Source organism: Ictidomys tridecemlineatus, chromosome 3 (assembly GCF_052094955.1).
Source record: "Ictidomys tridecemlineatus isolate mIctTri1 chromosome 3, mIctTri1.hap1, whole genome shotgun sequence".
Taxonomy (NCBI): domain Eukaryota; kingdom Metazoa; phylum Chordata; class Mammalia; order Rodentia; family Sciuridae; genus Ictidomys; species Ictidomys tridecemlineatus.
In genome coordinates, this window is record NC_135479.1 from 85,211,971 (window position 1) to 85,232,517 (window position 20,547).

Consider the following 20,547-nt stretch of genomic DNA (forward strand, 5'->3'; position numbering starts at 1 on the left):
TTATCTGAGGTCAAAAAGTACTTCATTTGATGCAAAATGTGCTTTTTCATTTGGACAAAACTGAAACTAAGAGAAAAGAGGTGGGTTGGAGTTTTCAGTTAGGCTTATGGAACTAAGAAAGCTACGATAAAGTCATCAGTTCAGTCTTTCACAACTCAAAAAGACCAATCATATGGACAGAATCTGTTATCAGCAGAGGGAATCACTGTATAGCCTATGTGCTGACTCTGGGAAGAACAAGTAAGTTACCAAGTCGATGTGTAAAGTTTCTCTCCTTTTTGTGAACTCAATTAGTAAAAACATTTGCTTAGGGTTTTCTTTTATATAGGAAGAGTCAGTAAACTCATGTTAGCATGCATCAGATAGTATTTAGGCATTGCAGACTAACTATTGTTTCAGCACAAAAGCAGCTACAAATGGCTATGTGTCAGTATTTTAATGTGTCAACATTTTATTTACAAATAAAATTTCAAACCCTCTGTTTGACACCCTTGCAGAGAGTTTCTTAAATGATCCATCCCTCTTACCTATGTAGTATTGAAAAACTTCTTAACTATTCATAGCTACTGATTTTGTTTTTAAAACAGAGCTATTTAGAAATACGTCCTAATTTAAGGCCAAGAGTATGTTACTTAAGGTAACCAGAGGGTCCTTTTTGGATGTATTATGATCTCTCATCCTTATTCTAATCTCATGTATAGACCCATGAAAGGAAAAGTAACCAGAGCAAACTGCTCTTTCCATCTTAACAGAACTGGAAAAGTGTATTCTGCAAAGTTCCAAAATCAGGAAACTCTTTTCCTTTTTTTAGCTATCTGGGGCACCATAATACTTTGATAAAGAGTTATTGGACAGGGGCTGAGGTTGTGGCTCAGTGGTAGAGCTCTTGTCTAGCATGTGTGAGGCACTGGGTTCAAATCTCAGCACACATATAAATAAATAAATAAATAAATAAACAAACAAACAAACAAATAAATAAATAAATAAATATCCATCAACAACTAATAAAAATATTAAAAAAAAAGAGTTACTGGACGTGTCTCACCACAATTTTTTTCTCATTTGGATGACTGTTAAAATAATAGAAAGACAGTAAGCTCAGAGTGAATAGTCCTGGATTTGAGTCTGACTCTGCTACTTAATATTTTTTGTAAATTTAAAAAAAAATCTCTATTGCCTTAATTTTTTCATGTGTTAAAAAGGAATTACACAATCTTATAATTTTAAAGTTTATATGACATTAAATATGTGAAGAATCTAATACAATGCCTGATTCAGTCAATAAATAACAACTGTTTCACATATTTTTAAAAAAAAATTTCAAACCATTGGTTGAAATGTGATTCTTGCTCTCTGTCCAAGCCTTCCTGAAGTCTAAACGTGCCCTTTTTTCTGAAATCTCAGGCCATATATAGTTTTAAATCTTATGTGGTTTAAATAAGAGAATGTATTTGAAAGTACCTGTAAAGTGCTATATTAAATAGCACAAGCAACAATTAATATAGCAGGAGGGAAGGAATCATCATGAAGTTTAAGAAATTTTGCTGGGAAGAAAACAAAAGACAAAAAAATAAGTTCACTAGAAATCTCACCGAAGATCCAGACCAGCTTCTTTCCAGAGTAAATCCATCAAACGAAGCATTTGGAGTGTTAACATATCCTGTCGTAAATCTAAGGGGAAAACTTAGTTATAAATGCTTTCCATTTTATGCCTACTAACTCATTAATTCAACATTAGGTAATTCAATCAGATTTAACTAAAATCATTAGGAAAAAAAGCTATGCTTTGTTAAAATAGAATTTTAGTGTTGACCACATAACTAATAAAATAGGCTCATTGATTAGCATGTCCCTATAACATTTCTATTATTAAATAAAAATAATTTTAAAATTGTTTACCACTTATAAATTACTGTGCTAATTGTATGGATGCTGTAAAATTGTATTAAGCTGGGCACAGTGGTGCACACCCATAATCTCAGCAACTCAGGAAGCTGAGGAAGAAGGATCACAAATTTGAGGCCAGCCTCAGCAACTTAGTGGGAATCTGACTGAAAATAAAAAATGAAACACACACAAAAAACTGGGGGTGTACTCAGTGTTAAAGTTACCCTGCATTCAATCCCCCAAAACAAACAAAAGAACAATTGTTTGTGTCACATTGCATTCATATTCTACTATATTGCTCATTTGCTTTTAGGGTAGTACAAGAAGTTCTTATAAATCATACAAGTAGTAACTGTATTATGGGCTCAAAAAACTAATAGTTGGACATATTTATTATCATGCCCAAGAGTACTATGTGACTATGTGAAAGTAATCACAATTGTTTTTTTTTTTTGTTGTTGTTGCTAATTATTTGTATGTTAAGTGTGGTTAAAGTCTAGCAAAAACACTGAGTTATTTTTTTTTAGGTTGGGGGATCAGGTGCCAGTCAGCTACAAGTTGTTTTTTTTTTTTTTTTTTTTTTAAAGACAGAGAGAGAGAATTTCAATATTTATTTTTGAGTTTTCGGCAGATACAACATCTTTGTTTGTATTGGTGCTAAGGATCAAACTTGGGCTGCACTCATGCCAGGCGAGCGCGCTATAGCTTGAGCCACATCCCCAGCCCTCTGAATTCTTTATAAAGAAGTTGTAAGTACATCTTATGATAAGCATGCTTACTTATGTCATCTCATTTAATTGCCTTAAACAACTCTGGAATAAAGATTCTATAATTGTCAGGATTCATACCAAGACCTGAAACTCAATGAGTTGCACAGGATTTGCTTATAGTCTCACAACTATGAAGACATGACTGCCTTTTGGTTGGCACAATTCCTTGACAACCATTTTCTTTATCAAATCTTGGTCAGTCATATATCTTATTAAAATACAAATCTATAGCAGTAAAATCAGTATTGCTATCACTGAAATAGAATATGTGACTACATTACTGAAATATTCTCTTGTATTTTACAAGCTTTTATCAAGGAGTAGACAGATTTTGTATTTTGTAGGAGGAGAAAGAGAGTTTTATTAGACAGTAAATGTAAATGAATTATAGAAGTCATTTTCCCAAAAAAAGTGGGGGTCGGGGGATATTTAGGACCTGTTGAATCTGACTTTACAACCAGTGATAGCTATTTTTCAGGTGCCAATTATCATAAACTTATACACATCATCAAATAAAGCAAGTTTAGCAATAAATAAAAAACTCTAAGCAATTTGGCACTGTAAAAACCTCTGTACTTACCATCACCATTTTTAAAAATCACTCCAACTGAATCCTCACCAAATACCTTGTTGTTGTACACTAGCCACAAAGGCTTCATTTTGGAATCCATGTATTTGCACTTTTCAACACTGAAATCAATCAAAGGGAAAATCAGCCTACTTCAGTGCAACAATATGACCAGACTATATTTTTGCAGGAAAATTCCTTGCTTGTTTCCTAGAAGGTCTGCAAAAGTCAGAGCTAGGCAACTTTCAGTAAAAAAAAGGAACTGCAAGGAAAACACTGTTTGACATAACCAGCACTAGGTGGACTAGACTCAAACACCCAGGAACTGTCCTTCTCATTGCTTCTGCTGAAAATTTCTCCTTATATCCTTATATCTCCTTAACTTTATGTTCTAAAAAATTAGAACATACCACTGGATTGAAGTTAAAAATATTGTGAGATCACTCTTGATTTCTTAAAGAGGAATGAATTTTGAATACTATTATATTGAATATACAGTATTATTTTTCCATTATTACCTTTGTGTGAATGAGAAAGTGAGAAATCAGTTTCCAAATTCATTCAAGATTTCATTTTAAAAAAGAAAAGTAAATTACCAAATAATTTATTGTGGTTTCCAAGATTTTGCTCATGTGAAATTTTTAACTCTTAAAAAACAGTAATGTAGAAAATGACTTTTAATTAAATGCTACTGAAAGGAAATTAACTTGTAATAACTCTTATTAACCCCACAGTAAACTGAGCTGTTAGGTACGTATTCTACTGAATACAAGCACAGTCTATGAGGACTTTAATATTTTCTGTAATCATATCCACTTTCTGGGCTCAAATTGGCCCTACTACACCCACAAGGCAATGTTCAGAAATCCTTTCTGCACTGAAATTTTCATGGGAGACTCACTATGCAAAATGTAGGAGATCACTTACTAGAGTTCTGAGAGGATGACACATGGATTCAGAGGTGACTGCAGGTCAGAGAGGGCTTCCCGGTAAGCATTCTGTTTTAAACAAGTGTGCATAGCTTCCTTCCCTTTAGCTCTGTTTAGCTTCATTGCATTCAGTTTGATTAAACTATTTAAAGTTTTTAACTTGTTGAGTGCTTCGACCTGAAATATAAATTTCCCCAGGCCCAAAATTTACTTGTGGTTAAAATAATATAATGTAATACCATGTGATCACATTAATCAATAACATACATATCATGTTTGGTTTATGACAAATCATTATACATAATAAAATAAAAAACTGATTTTTAGTATTGTTTACTTAAGGCATAATTTTAAAACATTCTGTAACTCTTTTCTCAAATGAAAACTTATAAATTAGGAGAAAGTAAACAGCCACAGACAGTGGGTATTTAAGAAGATAAGCATGACCTGAAACAACTCACACCTTCACCAAGTAACAGAATTTGAAGCGCCTCCAATCTGAACCACTCCACTTGGCCTACACCACAATATAAGAGGAAAACCTGTGTAAAAGTAATCCTGAGGTTTTTGATATTCAACATTAATATCTATTTTGTCATGCTCTTGTATGACATCTTCTCAGAATATTGTCCCTCCATTAACAGGATATATAGATAGATTACTGTGTAAAAAGTATTTGTTGTCCAAGTCTAAGTTTCTTGTTTTCATGATGAGGTAACTGGCTATCAAAACTTATGCAAATAAACTTTTGCAAGCATTACAAGGCGGATCAACAATGGCCAAATCAACAGAAACTATTATGTTTAAAAGTCAACTTTACTGTTTAACCCATTCTGTCTCACTGTCCCAGATGTAGAAGACCTATAAAAACTGAAATATAATGTAGGATATAATTGTTCATAAGGATATAATTATAACATTAATTAATATGAGCTGTAGATTGTGATGCCCAACCTATTTTAATGCATTTGTGTCATTTTGTTGAAATATTTGTAGAAATGAAAACTTGGAACTTAATGGGTTAATAACTGAGGTCTTTTAAGTTATATTATATAAAATTCATAAGAATATAACAGCTTTAGTCAACCATAAATCAGAAAGCATTTTGTTTTATAAGTATATTATTAAAAATGGAAAAAAAATAATAAAAGCACTGAAAGAAACAAATAATATATAACAAAAATAAAAATATGAGTAAAAAAAGCATTATGAGGCAAGTGTAGTGGCATGTGCCTGTGATTCAGGAGGCTGAGGCAGGAGGACTGCGAATTCTAGACTAGTCTCAGCAATTTAGCAAGACGTTGTCTCACAAAATGGCTGGAGCCAGGCGTGGAAGTGCATACCTGTAATCCCAGTGGCTTAGGAGGCTGAGGCAGGAGGATCACAGTTTCAAAGCCAGCCTCAGCAACTTAGCGAGGCCCTATGCAACTTAGTGAGACCCTGTCTCAAAATAAAAATTAAAAGGGTTGAGACAGGTGATGTGTCTTAGTAGCTAAGCACCCCTGGGTATAATTCCTGGTTCAAAAAAAAAAAAAGGCTGAAGATGTAACTCTGTGGTAGAGCACCCCTGGATTCAATTCCCAGTATGAAAGGAGGGAGATAAGGTACAGAGGGGAAGGAGAAGCGAAGGAAGAGAAAAAGAAGGAAGGAAGGAAGGAAGGAAGGAAGGAGAAGGAAAACCCAGGAGCTTGAAATTCCATGAACAAAAGTTTTCATTTTTAAACTTGTCTTCCATGCAAGAAAACCACTAAAACTATGTAGAAGTGTGAATTTAAGCATCCACTTTCTACGGAGACCTTGTTCACAGCGAACTAAAAAGGTCCCATGTAGCATAATGATAAAACCAAGACTGTTGAAACTGACCAAGTTAGCCATTTGTCAAAAGCATAGACACTCCACTTCTCAATTATTTCAGGAGCTATACAAATACTAGTGATGAGGGAACCAGATGAAAACTGGGCTCTTGCCAGGCTCAGTAGCTCCAGAGGCTGAGGCAGGAGGATCACAAGTTCAAAGCCAGCCTCAGCACTAAAGCAACTCAGTGAGACCCTGTCTCTAAATAAAATACAAAATAGGGCTGGGGATGTGGCTCAGTGGTGGGATGTCTCTGAGTTCAATCCCTGGTACCAAAAAACAAAACAACAGCAACAACAAAAACAGGTTTTGGTTTTTTTTTTGTTTGTTTGTTTTTTTGCAAAAAGGAACTTTTTTAAATATTTCAAACTTGAATTTCTTCCACATTTGTACAGTTGGGAATTTTTATGCCTCATCTCTAGTTGTGTGATATTCATTTCCTGGAACAGTGTCTTGAATGGCCAAAGTCAAATATTTTAAGTGTTCCAATACATGATCAGTTTACAGGTTTATAGTAATAACAAGAACTGCCATGTAAAGGCTATGCTTTTCCTCTTAAAATTTATCAGTCAAGAAAAGATACCTCTGATGGTTATAAAAGTCAGGGTGAAGTTCTCAGAAAATGAAGAAAATATACAGTATGGTTTGATCTATCAATGAGGAAGACAATAGTTTTATGAGGTCAAATAAGAAGGGACCCAGTGGGACCTTACAGGCTTTGGTAAAAAATTTTTATTAAGTATAATGAAAAATTATTGTAGATATTTAAAAAAGAAAATGATATAACTCAATTTGCAATAAAATCACTTTATCAATTGCACAAAAAATGTGAGGGGAGAAATACAAGAATGGGAACAAGAGGCCCAATTTAGGAGTTTAATGAAGTCCTAATGAGAGGATAATTGGTTACATTAGGACTGTAGTCATGAACATAAAAGATACAGATGTGACATATACTTAAGAGATCTATAAAATTAAAGGGATTGATAAAATTATCCCCATCTTGTTATGAAGAATAAATGTCCTATAATAAGTGATAAATCAATGTTAACATTATTCCCATTAACAATATACTTTCCAAAAGAACAGGATCAGAGATAGTTGTTTTAGCATCAAGAAAATTTTTGAGTATTAAAAACATCTAATAAAGATTCATTAGAATTTCTCTGGCAATGCAAATGACTAAGAAAAAGTATAGCATAATTTAACAGCTAAACAGATCTGATATAAAAATAGGGTAGAGCAACACAGGGGTACAGGAATGAAAGAAAGATGAGGGATGAAATAAAAGGCCTTCATGTGAGATAAACAGTCTGTAAGAGCTAACTGAGTAGGAGAGCCTTTGCACAAGGTAAAAATGATGCACCAGGAAGCAAAATCTGAAAAAGACTTCAATACTATAGAAGATTTCAGCAAAGTGGATTGAATATATTGGGTTTAGAATATATCAGCAAGATGAAAGTACTCTGATATTTACTAGTCATGTACAGTTTGTGACCTGATACATAGTCCATCACAAGAATAAGTAAACAGGCAGTAAGCCTTCAGGATTCACTTCCAACTTGTGCCCACAAACCTAGCCACAATGAAGCTACAAATTCCCTCAATATTTGCATCAGTATTGATGACACCTATGAATGCTCCTAAATTCTCTAAGAACTATAGACTCTCTCGTCAAGCCTTTCACAAAAGGACCTATGACCTTTTACCAAAGTAACTGTGCATTGAAAATAAATAATCAGACTTGAGACTACTGGACACTCGCTCTGAATTAATACTAATTTCAGGAGATCCAAAATGTCATTATAGTACACCAGTCAGGGTAAGGACTTATGAGCTCAGGCATCAATGGAATTGTAGCTCAGGACCATCTCACAGTAGAGATTGCCAAACTCATTCTGTCATCTCCCCAGCTTCTGAATGCATAATTGGAACAGATATGTTCTACAGCTGGCAGAATTTCCAATTGTGGAGTGAGAGCTGTTATGGTTAAGAAAGGACAGGTGGGGGCCTTCAGAACTGTCTCTACGAGGAAAATAATAAGTAAAAAGCAATGCTCACAGAGAATGAAGAAATTAATGCCACCATTAGGGACTTGGAAATGGTGGGTATGGTGATTTCCAAAAACAACCCAATTCAACTTGAAATTACTTAGCTATATAAGTCAGGATTACCTTCAAAACAAATTTAGGAGTAAACTGGATACTGAGACTGCAACTGTCGAAAATGACCCCCATATTGAAATGATTTTGTTTAGTAAGACAGCATACAAAGACACAAGAAATAGATGGTGCTGAGAAAACTGGAAATCCCTATGTAACAGAATGAAAGTTAACTTCTACCTCTCATCCTGCACAAAAATCAACTCTAACTGGATCAAAGACCTAGGAATTAGACCAGAAATCTTGCACCTACTAGAAGAAAATGTAGGCCCAACACTTCAACATACTGGCTCAGGAAACTGACTTCCTTAGCAATTAATTAAAAATTAAAAGAAAAGAGTTGTATTGCTAAAAAAGTCTGAAAACTCAGCATAATACAAAGAACTTTAGCTTTATATAGCTAGACAGACTCAAGTTCAAAACAATTTTGTTATTTAATAAATAACTACCAATTTTTAAGCAAAAGAAGTCTGTTTCTCTCTCTGACAAATGAGAATTTTATTGTAACTACTCTGGCCATTATTAGAGTAAAATAAAATAACACACTTAAAATACATGGTGTGGTTCTCGGCATATGTAAAAACTTACAGTAATATTATTTGTAATATCTCAGGACTGCAAGAGAAAAACATAATTCCAGATATATACAAAGAGTTTGAAAAAGTAACTTTGAGGATTCTGAATTATAGAAATTATAATACCCGTAGACTTGTGTCTCAAAATATCTCAATCCAAAAGATGTGGCAAAGTTTATGAACCACATTTTACCAAGTGGAAATAGTAACTCAGGAATGTGAAAAAACAAAGTTTAAAGATTTCGCAGCCACTGTTACCATCACCATCATACCCTTTGTTAACCAGATCTAAATAGCAATATTGTATTAAAATTTAAGGCATGCTATTAATATAGAAAATATGAGGATATCAAACACAGAGCTAAATTCAACACACATTAACATAATTCAGAATAACACTCAAAATAATTTTCAGGAATGCCGGTCAAATTAGTCAAGGAATAGGAAATAACTTCCCTTGAATTGTTTATAAGATAGACTTGAAGATAATTTAAAACAATTTGTGCCATAAAACTGATTGAAAATTGGGTAAATTTAATCAGGGGGAGTGGGGATAGGGACAAACTAAATCATAATATATATTTTTTTTTATTTCAGGTTACCTATAATTTTACCTCCTCTTCCCCAGTGGATAAATTTCCTTAACTTTGCATTAAATTCATTTAAAAATTTAATAAAATTTGCTACCCAGAAAAAAAAAATGAGGAATTCCGGCTTATTATGTTGCATGTAGCATTTGGTTAATGTTTTTCTGCTAAGTATGTGGGAACTTCACATAACTTAAATTTTCATGAAAGAATATATTAATTGGATTAAGTTACTGAGATTTCTATGAAATAATGTGGTGGCAGAAAAATGAACTAGATAAAATACATCAAACATTATGTACCAAATTGAATAAATATTAAAACACAATTGATACCTGCTTGGAAAGCACTTTCATGTGGCCTACGCTTCCTCGACAGTACGCTTCAAGGATCACACCAAACTGTACTGAGACGGCAGGAATATGCACCTCTGACCTGCAGAAAAGTTAATATCCGAGTGGTTTATCAAACACTTCAAGTGACCAAATAAAAATACTGACTTCTCTATTCTGTGAAATAGACTTATGATGTCAACCAAAAAAAAGTACTCCTCATCTCAGGCATAATTACTAGTGAGATAGTCAACTTTCCAATTTGTTAAACTTCACGAGTTCAACAAGACATGAGATTTTATTAGTTAATTCTTTATTCGAAGAAATCTAAAATTTTCACATTTTACCAGATTGATTTACTTGTTGAGGGGGAAAGGTAATAATCAGTCTTACCAAGTTAAAGACAGTTAAGTTGAAACACAGGTCTATAAAATTTGACTTATCATCATGCAATTGACTAAAGCCTGAATTAAATCTATTCAATTTTTTTCCTCACTTAAAGAATAGCATGTATATCTGAAAAAAAAGAATACTTAATCTTGTCACTCCCTGAGGGTTTAAAAATAAGATTGAATTAGATGAGAAAAATTTTAAAAAATCTATCAATAAGAATACCAGTATTCAGAAACAAAACCCTAAAATTAATAATACAATATTATAGAGGTCATAATATTTTCTTTAAGAAGCTTAGCCAAAAGGAAGAAAGAAAGGTATCTTTTTTTTCCCCTCTCTGATAATCTAAAGTTTCAACAATCTAAAGCTTGGATGAAAAAAACCAAAATATCTTGAGTACCAAATAAGAAATAAGAAAATCTATAATTTTTCTAGGAAACACAAGAGCAACTTTGGTTCTCATTCCTTATTTTAGTCTTATATGAGTTTGGTGAAATAAGGCTCATGTATTTCTGAAATGACTAAGTTAACAGAGAAACTGAAATTAAAAATTGCTATTGTTATAATAAAATTTTATCTTCATTCAATAACAGGAGTCATGCTAATACCATCCCTAACCTTTTGGAAGGAATAAATAAGCCTGCATTTAGCCTAAACATGTTAAGACATAAGTACATTTTACTGGAAAATAGAAGTACATTATGTACTAATTTCTGTTAAAAATCATGCAGGCCTCAAGGGACACTTATGTGAATTACCTTACTAAATGAAGAGTCTGGGTATCAAGCAACATGAGAAGGCACCAAAACAGTGTAAATGCTATACAGATGATACAGAAAAAATTACAGCAACTGACCATTCCACTAAATGTCTTATATATTTACTAAAGCACACAGAGGTTCAAAATGAAAAATATAATAGACTTACCTAAGATGCCAAAACAGAAACTGCCCTATCCTCCGATTAGCAAGTGCCCTTTCTAATAGGAATCTAGAGAGGGCACAATCAAGAAAAGGCTCATATTTTAAAACTTGCACCAGTTGTAAAAGATATTGAGAAAGTTCCTCATCACTGAAAGAAAGAAAGAAAGAAAAGACAAAGTAACTCAACCAGTTGTGCCAGAAAAAGATCCTTTCCTATATAACTGTTGAATGCTAACTTACTGACACACAGGGGTCTTCTGGGTCAGGCTTGTTACATGTTCAATTCCCTGTACCACTGTTAAAATAGCTCAAGGAAAGTTTAGGAGTTCAGATTGGGGTGGGAGAGTGGAAAGGATCAAGGAACAGGTACAGGGACATTTCTATCAAATGAATTAGCTTTTTACAATTCATGATTACATTTAAAATTAGCCAAGAGTTTCCAAGAGTTAGGTACTCTATTACTACTGATTTCTGATCATGTTAAAAATCTTAGATATTTAAGCAAGCAATAATTTTTTTAAAAAAAATATTATTTTAGGGGGCTGGGATAGTGGTTCAGTGGTAGAATGCTTGTCTAGCATGCATGAGGCACTGGGTTTGATCCTTAGCACTACATTAAAAAAGCAAACAAATAAAATAAAGGTATTGTATTTGTCCACAACTAAAATAATATTAAAAAAAATTTTTTAGTTGTCAACAGACACAATAATTTTGTTTATTTATTTATTTTTATGTGTTGCTGAGGATCGAACCCAGTACCTCTCACATGCTAGGCAAGCGCTCTATCACTGAGCTACAACACCAGCTTCTCAAGCAATCATTTTAAAACAAAAATTTCATCAGTACTTTAGCAATTTAGTTTCCTTTCCTAGAATTAGGGTTAAGTAATTCCTTCTTCGGAGAAATAAACAATTAAAATCTTAACTTCAAATAATTTGAAGAATAAGGAAATGAAGGCATTTCTAAGTGGGGACTATATTGATTTGCTGAATTATAATAAGAATACCATCATTAACAGGGCTGAGTTAGTGGTTCTCTAGTTGGTGTCTTATCTCCAAACTATTCACTGTAAACACACTCCCATTAGAGGCAATTTCTAAAGTAATGAAGGTATGAATCAAAAGTTTTCCAATTATTGACTATAGTCTTCGACAATAAATGACTAAGAAAGGAGGCTAAGGAAGATATGGGACTGAAACTCAGAGTATTAAGTGACAAAAACATGTATGAAGATACAAGTGGTGTGAATATACTTTGTATACAACCAGAGATATGAAAAATTGTGCTCTAAATGTGTAATATAAATTGTAATGCATTCTGCTCTCATATATAACAAATTAGAATAAAAATTTAAAAATGACAAAAATAAAACTCATAATTATGAATTTCATAGCAATCTTCTGAGGGAAACTAATGCATTTAAGAAAAACACTTGGTCCAGCCCAAGGAGAACCAGTTGGCTTCTCCCCATCAGTTCTCCAATCCAAACTTAGATGGGAGCTTCATTTTTAAAAATTATCTATACGACAATCTTAATTAGGTTTATTGCAAAATTTCTGCCTATTATAAAACTTATAAGTAATAATAAAAAAAGGGGGGGTTAAAAACAGAAGGTAATGTTAGGCAGTGAACTCGTATTTCCCAGAAATTTGGTAGGCTAAAGTAAGAGGATCACACATTTGAGACCAGTTTCAGCAACATAGTGAGATCCTGTCTGAAAATAAAAAATAAAGAGGACTGGAGATGTAGGACTGGGCTACATTCCCAACACACACACCAATAAAAGTAGGCAGCTTCTCTTATATATCTAAATTAACTCCCCTGAAATAACAACTATAGAAGAGTTTAATTTTGTTTGTATTTCACACATTGTTTTAAATGTACCTGATTTTAAAAAGAAGAAAAAGGATATATTGTTCTGAGAGCTTTTAATTTTCAAATAACCACACAATACATAAGCCTCATATGCTAAACCTGAAACTCCCCACTGAGACTGTTCTTTCCTCAATTCTATAGATTCTCACATATATACTGTCCAAAGGGGACTGCACATGTTCACTGCAGCTCTATTTATAAGAAGGAAATTTGGAGAAACAATAATTTTCCTTAATAGGATAATAAATTATAAGTAAGATATCCCTCTTACACAGTAGCAAATATACAGTGGTAAAAAGAATAAATTACATTTATTTATTTATTTTTTAATTATTTTTCAGTTTTCGGCAGACACAACATTTTAATTTTTATTTTATGTGGTGCTGAGGATCGAATCCAGCGCCCCGTGCATGCCAGGCGAGCGCGTTCCCGCTTGAGCCACATCCCCAGCCCATAAACTACATTTATACATAACAGAAGAGACTAACCTCAAAAACCTAATGTTAAATTTTTAAAAACCAATATATAGGACAATATATATGGCACGGTACAGTGATGAGTTCCTACAGACCCAGACATTTAGGAAGTTGAGATAGAGGATTATTTGAGCCCAGGAATTCAGGGCCAGCATGGACAACACAGTTGAGACTCTGTCTCAAAACAAAAACAAAAACAAAAACCACATTCATGTAATTTAAAATGTACCCTATTATTTTATATGTAACTTTATACATATAAATATGTAGGAAGAAACACAAAACTGATATAGGAGGATACATCAAATTCACGATAAGTTGTCTCTAGGAAAGGACTGAAATAATCAAAACTGGGCCAGAAAACAAGGACTTCAACTTTAACTATATTACATTAGCCTTAAAAACAAAACAAAACAAAACAAAACAAAACAAAACAAAACAAAACAAAACAAAAAAACCCCACATTTTTTTAAATACCTGTTATAAGATAGTAACATAATATCTTAATTTTGGGTATTAGACTGTGTTATAGTGAAGAAGAGTTACAACTTCCTTCTCTGCTATCCTTTGAAAAGCCTGTTTACATGTACCTGGTCTGTGGTTGGCATTTGGGTATTAACACTCCAGAAAGGTTTCTACCACCTAGTGGCTTGCTACACCTAAATTCTTTGTGTAGTGTGGTCTGTGCTGCACTGTTTCCTTTGGGGAGTCTAGAAATTTGGGACATGGTAGGCTGATAGTACTTATATGACTAGCACCCAATAAAAGCAGCAGCCAACAACTCTCAAGTTTTCCTTGATTCCTTCCTTCCCTCCTTCTCTCCATTCTTCCTTGCCTCACACTTAGTAGGCAAGCACTCTGATGCTAAGCCACACCCTACCCCTTCTTATTTTGAGATAGGGCCACACTAAGTTGCCCAAGCTGACCTCAAACTTGCAATCCTCCTGCCTCAGCCTCTCAAGTAGCTGTAATTACACATATGCACCCCCACATCTGGCTGGCCTTCTTTATAATGAGAAATTCAAAGAGGCATGCTCTTAACTACCCACCCTCAAGTTAGTGCTTGCCCCAAAGAAAGCCACCTGTAAGAGATACCTCATCTGTCGCAGGCAGCCCACAGCATATTCCCGAACGTACTGATCTGGATAGTTGAAATCCAAAAGCTCCAGAGCATCTCGAGGAGAAAGTTTAGGCCATATCTGAAGCAGTGCCTGAAGCTGTTTAAAAATTGAAACTGGTTCAGAAATAATGGAGGACAAAAGCAATGTACTTTCCTTTGGCATACTGGAGCACACATATGGGTCAACTATTAATGCACCAAAAATCTATCCTGGTTATATGAACTAACAAAGATTGATCTCAAAATATTCTATAATTAAGTTTAAAAAACAAACAAACAAAAAACTATTTAGTACTTACCTGAAAATTTAATAAGAAATAAGACGCGGAATATATGGATTCTAAAATCATTAACAAATATAAGCTGCAAAACTCAAACTAATGAAAGGCAATTTACATTTAAGAAGTTTACTACTAATAATACATAAAACTAAAAAGAAATTTATGTTTAACTCTTAATTTTAAAAAAATATCACTTTACAAAATCGACACTGGTGCAGAACTATTGTTTAGAATACAGTCCTTAATTCAAAGAAAAAGATCATTTACAAAACTTTATATTGATCATAACATGTTTAAATCATAATTAATATAATGAAGCCCTTTTCCACGCTTCTTCTGACTCTCCACTTCTCAAGGTGTTAGATTTACTAAGAAAATAGTTTATATTCTTTTGGTTGGGGAAGGAACCAAAACTCATTCTTTCTTATTGTATCAACACTTTAATCTACTAAAAATGGGCACAGGGTTATAAAATTATACTTTTCTATACTTGCTTACACACAGTTAATACTCAACTATTAAACTACACTGCTGGAGGGGGGATAGTAGAGGATAGAAAAGGTAGCAGAATACAACAGTCACTAATATGGCAGTATATAAAAATGTGGATGTATAACCGATGTGATTCTGCAATCTGTATTTGGGGTAAAAATGGGAGTTCATAACCCACTTTATTCTAATGTATGAAATATGATATGTCAAGAGCTTTATAATGTTGTGAACAACCAATAAAAAAAATAAATAAACTATACTGCTGGCTTTCTTCTACCAAAATGGGAGGAACTTAAGTTACATCTCAAAACAATGCTTCACACTTCCTTCTTAGGAATCAAGACAAGCATGCTAAATTCCTGAATGTAAAAATGTCTGTCCCTAGAAGTCAAATGAATACTAAGCATAAACTAGTTCATTTCATTTTTGAGAGTTGATACATGAAACCTCTCTATAAGACATTTGAAGAGTACATCAAGAGGAGCTAGGAGTGTAGCTCAGTGGCACACATACAAGGCCCTGGGTTCCATCCCCAGCACTATCAAAAAAGCAAAAACAAACAAAAAAGGAGTATAGAAACTTTTCCTATTGTGATTCTAATGAAATAATATGATTCATTTCTTGGATATATATACATAGCTCAAGACACTATCCATGAGACATAAGTAAATGTGCAAACTTAAAAAAAAAAGGCTTAGATCTTATTTTCCACCATTAGTGGGATTCAAAGAAAATTAACCTTCAGGGCTGGGGTTGTGGTTCAGTGGTAGAACACTTGCCTAGCATGTGTGAGGCATTGGGTTTGATTCTCAGCATCACATTTTTTTTTTAAAAAGGTCTATTGACAACTAAAAAAAAATATGTATTTAAAAAAAAGAAAGAAAATTAGCCTTGAATTTAGACAAGTGGTTAGAAGGCAACAGTGATTCTGGAGCAATTAAAGCTATCTAAATAATGTAAAATAGTTCCTTTTCAGATTAAATAATGTTAATTTTGTCTAATCTAGAAACACTCTAATAAAGGCATGTACAATAATGTAATTATATCATTCAAAAAAACCTTTAGATGCTAGAAGTAAACTGAAAAGAAAACATTTCTACGTTTAATAAAAGTAGTAAAACAAAACTAAAGACTTTAAAAATAAATATGATTAAACTGGGCATGGTAGCATACACCTGTAACTCTAGTGACTCTGAAGCTTACAAGAGGATAGAAAGTTACAGGCCAGCCTCAGCAACTTAATGAGACACTGTCTCAAAATTTAAAGAAGGGAAGGGCGTGATGGCGCATGCCTGTAATCCCAGCAGCTTGCTGGAGGCTGAGACAGGAGGATGCCGAGTTCAAAGCCAGCCTCAGCAAAAGCGAGGCACTAAACAACTCAGTGAAACCCTGTCTTTAAATAAAATACAAAATAGGGCTGGGGATGTGGCTCAATGGTTGAATGCCATTGAGTTCACTCCCTGGTATCAAAAAAGGAAGGAAGGAAGGAAGGAAGGAAGGAAGGGAGGGAGGGAGGGAGGGAGGGAGGGAGGGAGGGAGGGAGGGAGGGAGGAAGACGGATGGACTAGTGATATAGCTCTGCAGTAAACTATCCCTGGGACAAATCTCTCATAAACCACTCCCCCCCCCCAATAATATGATTAAAATAAAAATACCATTTTTGGAATCTAATACTACCATTCTTTAGGTATTTAATAAATTTTGTGTTCTTTTTCCTAGTTAAAGCAAACAAAAATGTATTTTTTGTATTTTTTTGTATATGTATTTTTCACTAAAATTTTAAAGCCATTATGATACACCGAGATCACAGAGCTAGAGAAATCAGTTAAATTCAAAGAAAATAAACAAATTTCATTTTTTAAAATAGGCAAATTTATTTTTTCTGATTTAAAATATCACTTCAAGTTTCTTTCTATTGAGCATTGGGGGCCATATGACTTTAAAGTACCTTTTTTGTCTGTGGGAGGAGATATTGGGGATTGAATTCAGGGGCACTTGACTGTTGAGCCACATCTCCAGCCCTATTTTGTATTTCATTTAGAGACATGGTCTCTAAATTGCTTAGTGCCTCACTTTTGCTGAGGCTGGCTTTGAACTCTCCCATCTTCCTGCCTCAGACTCCTACGCAGCTGGGATTATAGGCGTACACAACTGTGCCCAGCTTAGAGTACTTTTTGACAGTCTTGATAATTATATCAGGGAGCCCAAATGTGGCTGCTTTTCAAGAGCAAAACATTTTCCCCTTCTCTATTCTGCCTGAATGACATATTTATCTATGTTTAAAGTTACATATATATCAATACTACCCATGCATGTGAATGTTAAGATTGAATTGAATGGTTTAACATCAACTTCTACAATAGAGCTAAATTAACTCCCATGATAGTGGTAATTTTCAAACAATATTCATTTTAGAGCAGTCAGCTGGATTTGGTGGTACATTCCTATAATCCAGTGATTGCAAGTTCTAGGCCAGCTTTTGTTTATGGAGACACTGTCTTAGAGTGGGAAAAAAAAAAAAATAAAAGGCTGGGCATATTGCTCAGGTGTAAAGCACTTCTGGTTTGATCCCCAGCAACACAAAATACATACATACATTCATTCACACATAGGGGTTCACTGAAGAAACTGGCAAAGGTGCCCAAGACCTAGAAAGTGCTTCTTTTCATAGGTGACTACCCAAAACCAATGTTTTGGTTGTCTTTAGTGAAAGATACAGCAACTCTATCTAGAATCTGGGATTTTTAAACCTTGAAACTTTCTGGTCCAATATATAAGGATGGACCAGAGGACTTAAAGTTTAAAACTTCAAAATTTCTCCTGAGGAAAATTATCCAACATATGGAAATCAACCTATAAGGAAAGGACACTTTATATAAAATTAACAAAGAAACATATGCACCTAAAAGGAGCTACAGAAATGACATTTTGTTACCTGAGCGACATCTTCAAGTTTATTCCACTTGATCGATAGGAGTAATTTTGGCAGTGACTGTGGGAAATTCTCTCTGCAGTCTTGACGCAAAGTCCAAATAAGATCCATTTCATTCTCACACAGCTGTGACAAGGGATCCCTGTCCAAGATTTCTTTCAGTACAGCAAGAAACTTTTTTCCACCTCGACTCTACAGGAGTAAAATACTCATTACAGAATTTAATTATGCAAATATCACTGGCAAACATTCAGCAACTCTGTATACGAGTTTATACGCACTTATAACGTGAAATACAAATACATAATTCCCTAAAGATACAAGTGGATAAAAAATAAAAGTGGATCCATTTAAAAAGTTTTAATTGCTCAATGTTAAATTTATAAGCTAAACATTAAGAATCAAAGTAGCTCTAAAAAAGGAAAAAAAAGAATAAATTTTAAAAAATCTATGTGCAAACGCTAGGTGGCAGGAGTGCATTTCGGTTAAAAACCAAGTTACTCATTATTTGAAGAGAATTTAAGATGACCCAAATGTATAAGGTAAAAAAATAAAAGTAATAAGTAGATGTTACCTGGGCTCAAAATCTCTTTAAATGAAGAACTTTCTGTTAGGGTTTGGGTGCAGCTCAGTGATAAAGTGCATATGTAGCACGTGTAAGATCTGGGTTTCAATCCTCAACAACACAACAACTTCCCCAAAACAAAACAAGGTTGGCTAAAACTAAATATGATACTGTGTGCCTGTAAAAATATTTAACAATGAATTCCACACAATGCATGCACACGTGTGCACGCACGCGCGCGCACACACACACACACACACACACACACTCAACAAACTGAGGGGGAAAAACCCTATTTTCCTTCCCAATATACTGAAAAAAAGAAGACAGGGAGGATGAAGGTGAACAGGAGGATCATCTGAGCCCAAGAGTTTGAAGTCAACGCAAACAACACTGAAAGGCCTTGGAGAGAGGAGGGGCAGGTCAAAATCAGGTTAAATACCTTAATAAGGTGATGATAAATTTGTATAGATCCAATTAACCATATGTATACATAATTCAATAAATGAAACTACCATCATCTTATTAATGAACTTAACCTGCTCTTCATACATATGTGTTTGTGTGTATACATACATGTTCATATGTGTATAATGCCATGAAAACACAGTTCTCTTCATCCTCTCATCCACAAGCCCAAATAGTGGCACTGGGGATGTAGCCCAGTGGTAATGTGCTTGCCCAGTGAGCACAAACTGTAGACTATACTCAGCACCAGGGTTGGCGGGGGCGGGGAGGGGGCCCATAAAGTATAAAACATGTCGTTTTGAAAATAATAGCCAAAAGGAGCCCTAGGAAATGACAAAGAGTGCCTGACACCAGAAATTTTTAGGGAGAGAATGCAGAATGCAGACAGGACAAGAGATCAGATATTCTAATCCCATGTAGTAGTGAGAATGCTATGCACACAATCTTTGGGGAGCTCTAGCTCAGAATGAAGGCATTCAAGGAGTGGGAGGGAGCCACTGGCAATCACAAAGAGGACCACTATGGGACTGTAGATAGTCAAGCATGCTCCTTTCTCTTTCGGTGCTAAGACGGAACAGCTATGGTATCAATTCCAGATTTAGGTGAGAAGCATGGGTATTGAGCCCTAGGAAGTCAACTGATTCCAGAATGCATAGAAGTCCTCTCATTTGGGATACTCTAATTCCTACAGTTACTTAAGACACATTACAGGCAGACAATCAGGAAGTCTCTCACTAGTCAAGAAAACCCAACATAATGAAAGTACTTCTAGGAATTGATCCTACAAAATACACAGATGTATGAAGCAGTATGTACAAAATAATCACTGTAGATGTTTTAATAGAGAAAAGCTGAAAATAAGCAAAACATCCATCAATAGGAATATGTATGTTGAATAACTAATGGTTACTAATGAATATAACTACAGAATATTGAAGTATGTGAAAAATGAAGACCTATTCATGCTAACATATCCACAAACTGTATTAAATAAAAAGATAAAATTATATAAAAATGATCTCACTTCTTAAAATGGAGGAAAATAAAGACATTTACACTAAACTTAATATTGGTAACTACAAACTGAACTCTTTATACAGCTCTGGAGAGAAGAGCACACAGAGGTTATAGATAGAGACTTTCATTTTTGGTTTATTTCTTAATTGCACTACGTACCTAAATTTATTTATTTTTTTGGGGTGTGTGTGTGTGTGTGTGTGTGTATGTGTGTGTGTATAATACACACACACACACACACACCCAAAGATCTCAATAAGATTACTAAAATCAGTATTCAGGGAACCCTCTGATTAAGTAAGGTACAAGATTGTGGCAGAAATAGTGAAAATTAATTCAAG

The 20,547-nt window shown here is 34.2% G+C and overlaps 1 protein-coding gene across 3 annotated transcripts in view; it reads right to left on the reverse strand.

The window, feature by feature from the left end:
• Nucleotides 1-20,547, reverse strand: part of Pik3cb (phosphatidylinositol-4,5-bisphosphate 3-kinase catalytic subunit beta) — a 134,776-nt gene that overhangs the window by 17,998 nt on the left and 96,231 nt on the right. For all 3 annotated transcript variants that reach the window (XM_078043407.1, XM_040269882.2, XM_005328017.5), the window contains 7 exons: nucleotides 18,160-18,348; nucleotides 14,427-14,548; nucleotides 10,985-11,128; nucleotides 9,668-9,767; nucleotides 4,153-4,331; nucleotides 3,238-3,347; nucleotides 1,593-1,671 (listed from right to left, as the gene is read on the reverse strand). In XM_078043407.1, coding sequence (XP_077899533.1) covers nucleotides 1,593-1,671; nucleotides 3,238-3,347; nucleotides 4,153-4,331; nucleotides 9,668-9,767; nucleotides 10,985-11,128; nucleotides 14,427-14,548; nucleotides 18,160-18,348 — 923 coding nt within the window. The remainder of the gene's footprint in view (nucleotides 1-1,592; nucleotides 1,672-3,237; nucleotides 3,348-4,152; nucleotides 4,332-9,667; nucleotides 9,768-10,984; nucleotides 11,129-14,426; nucleotides 14,549-18,159; nucleotides 18,349-20,547) is intronic.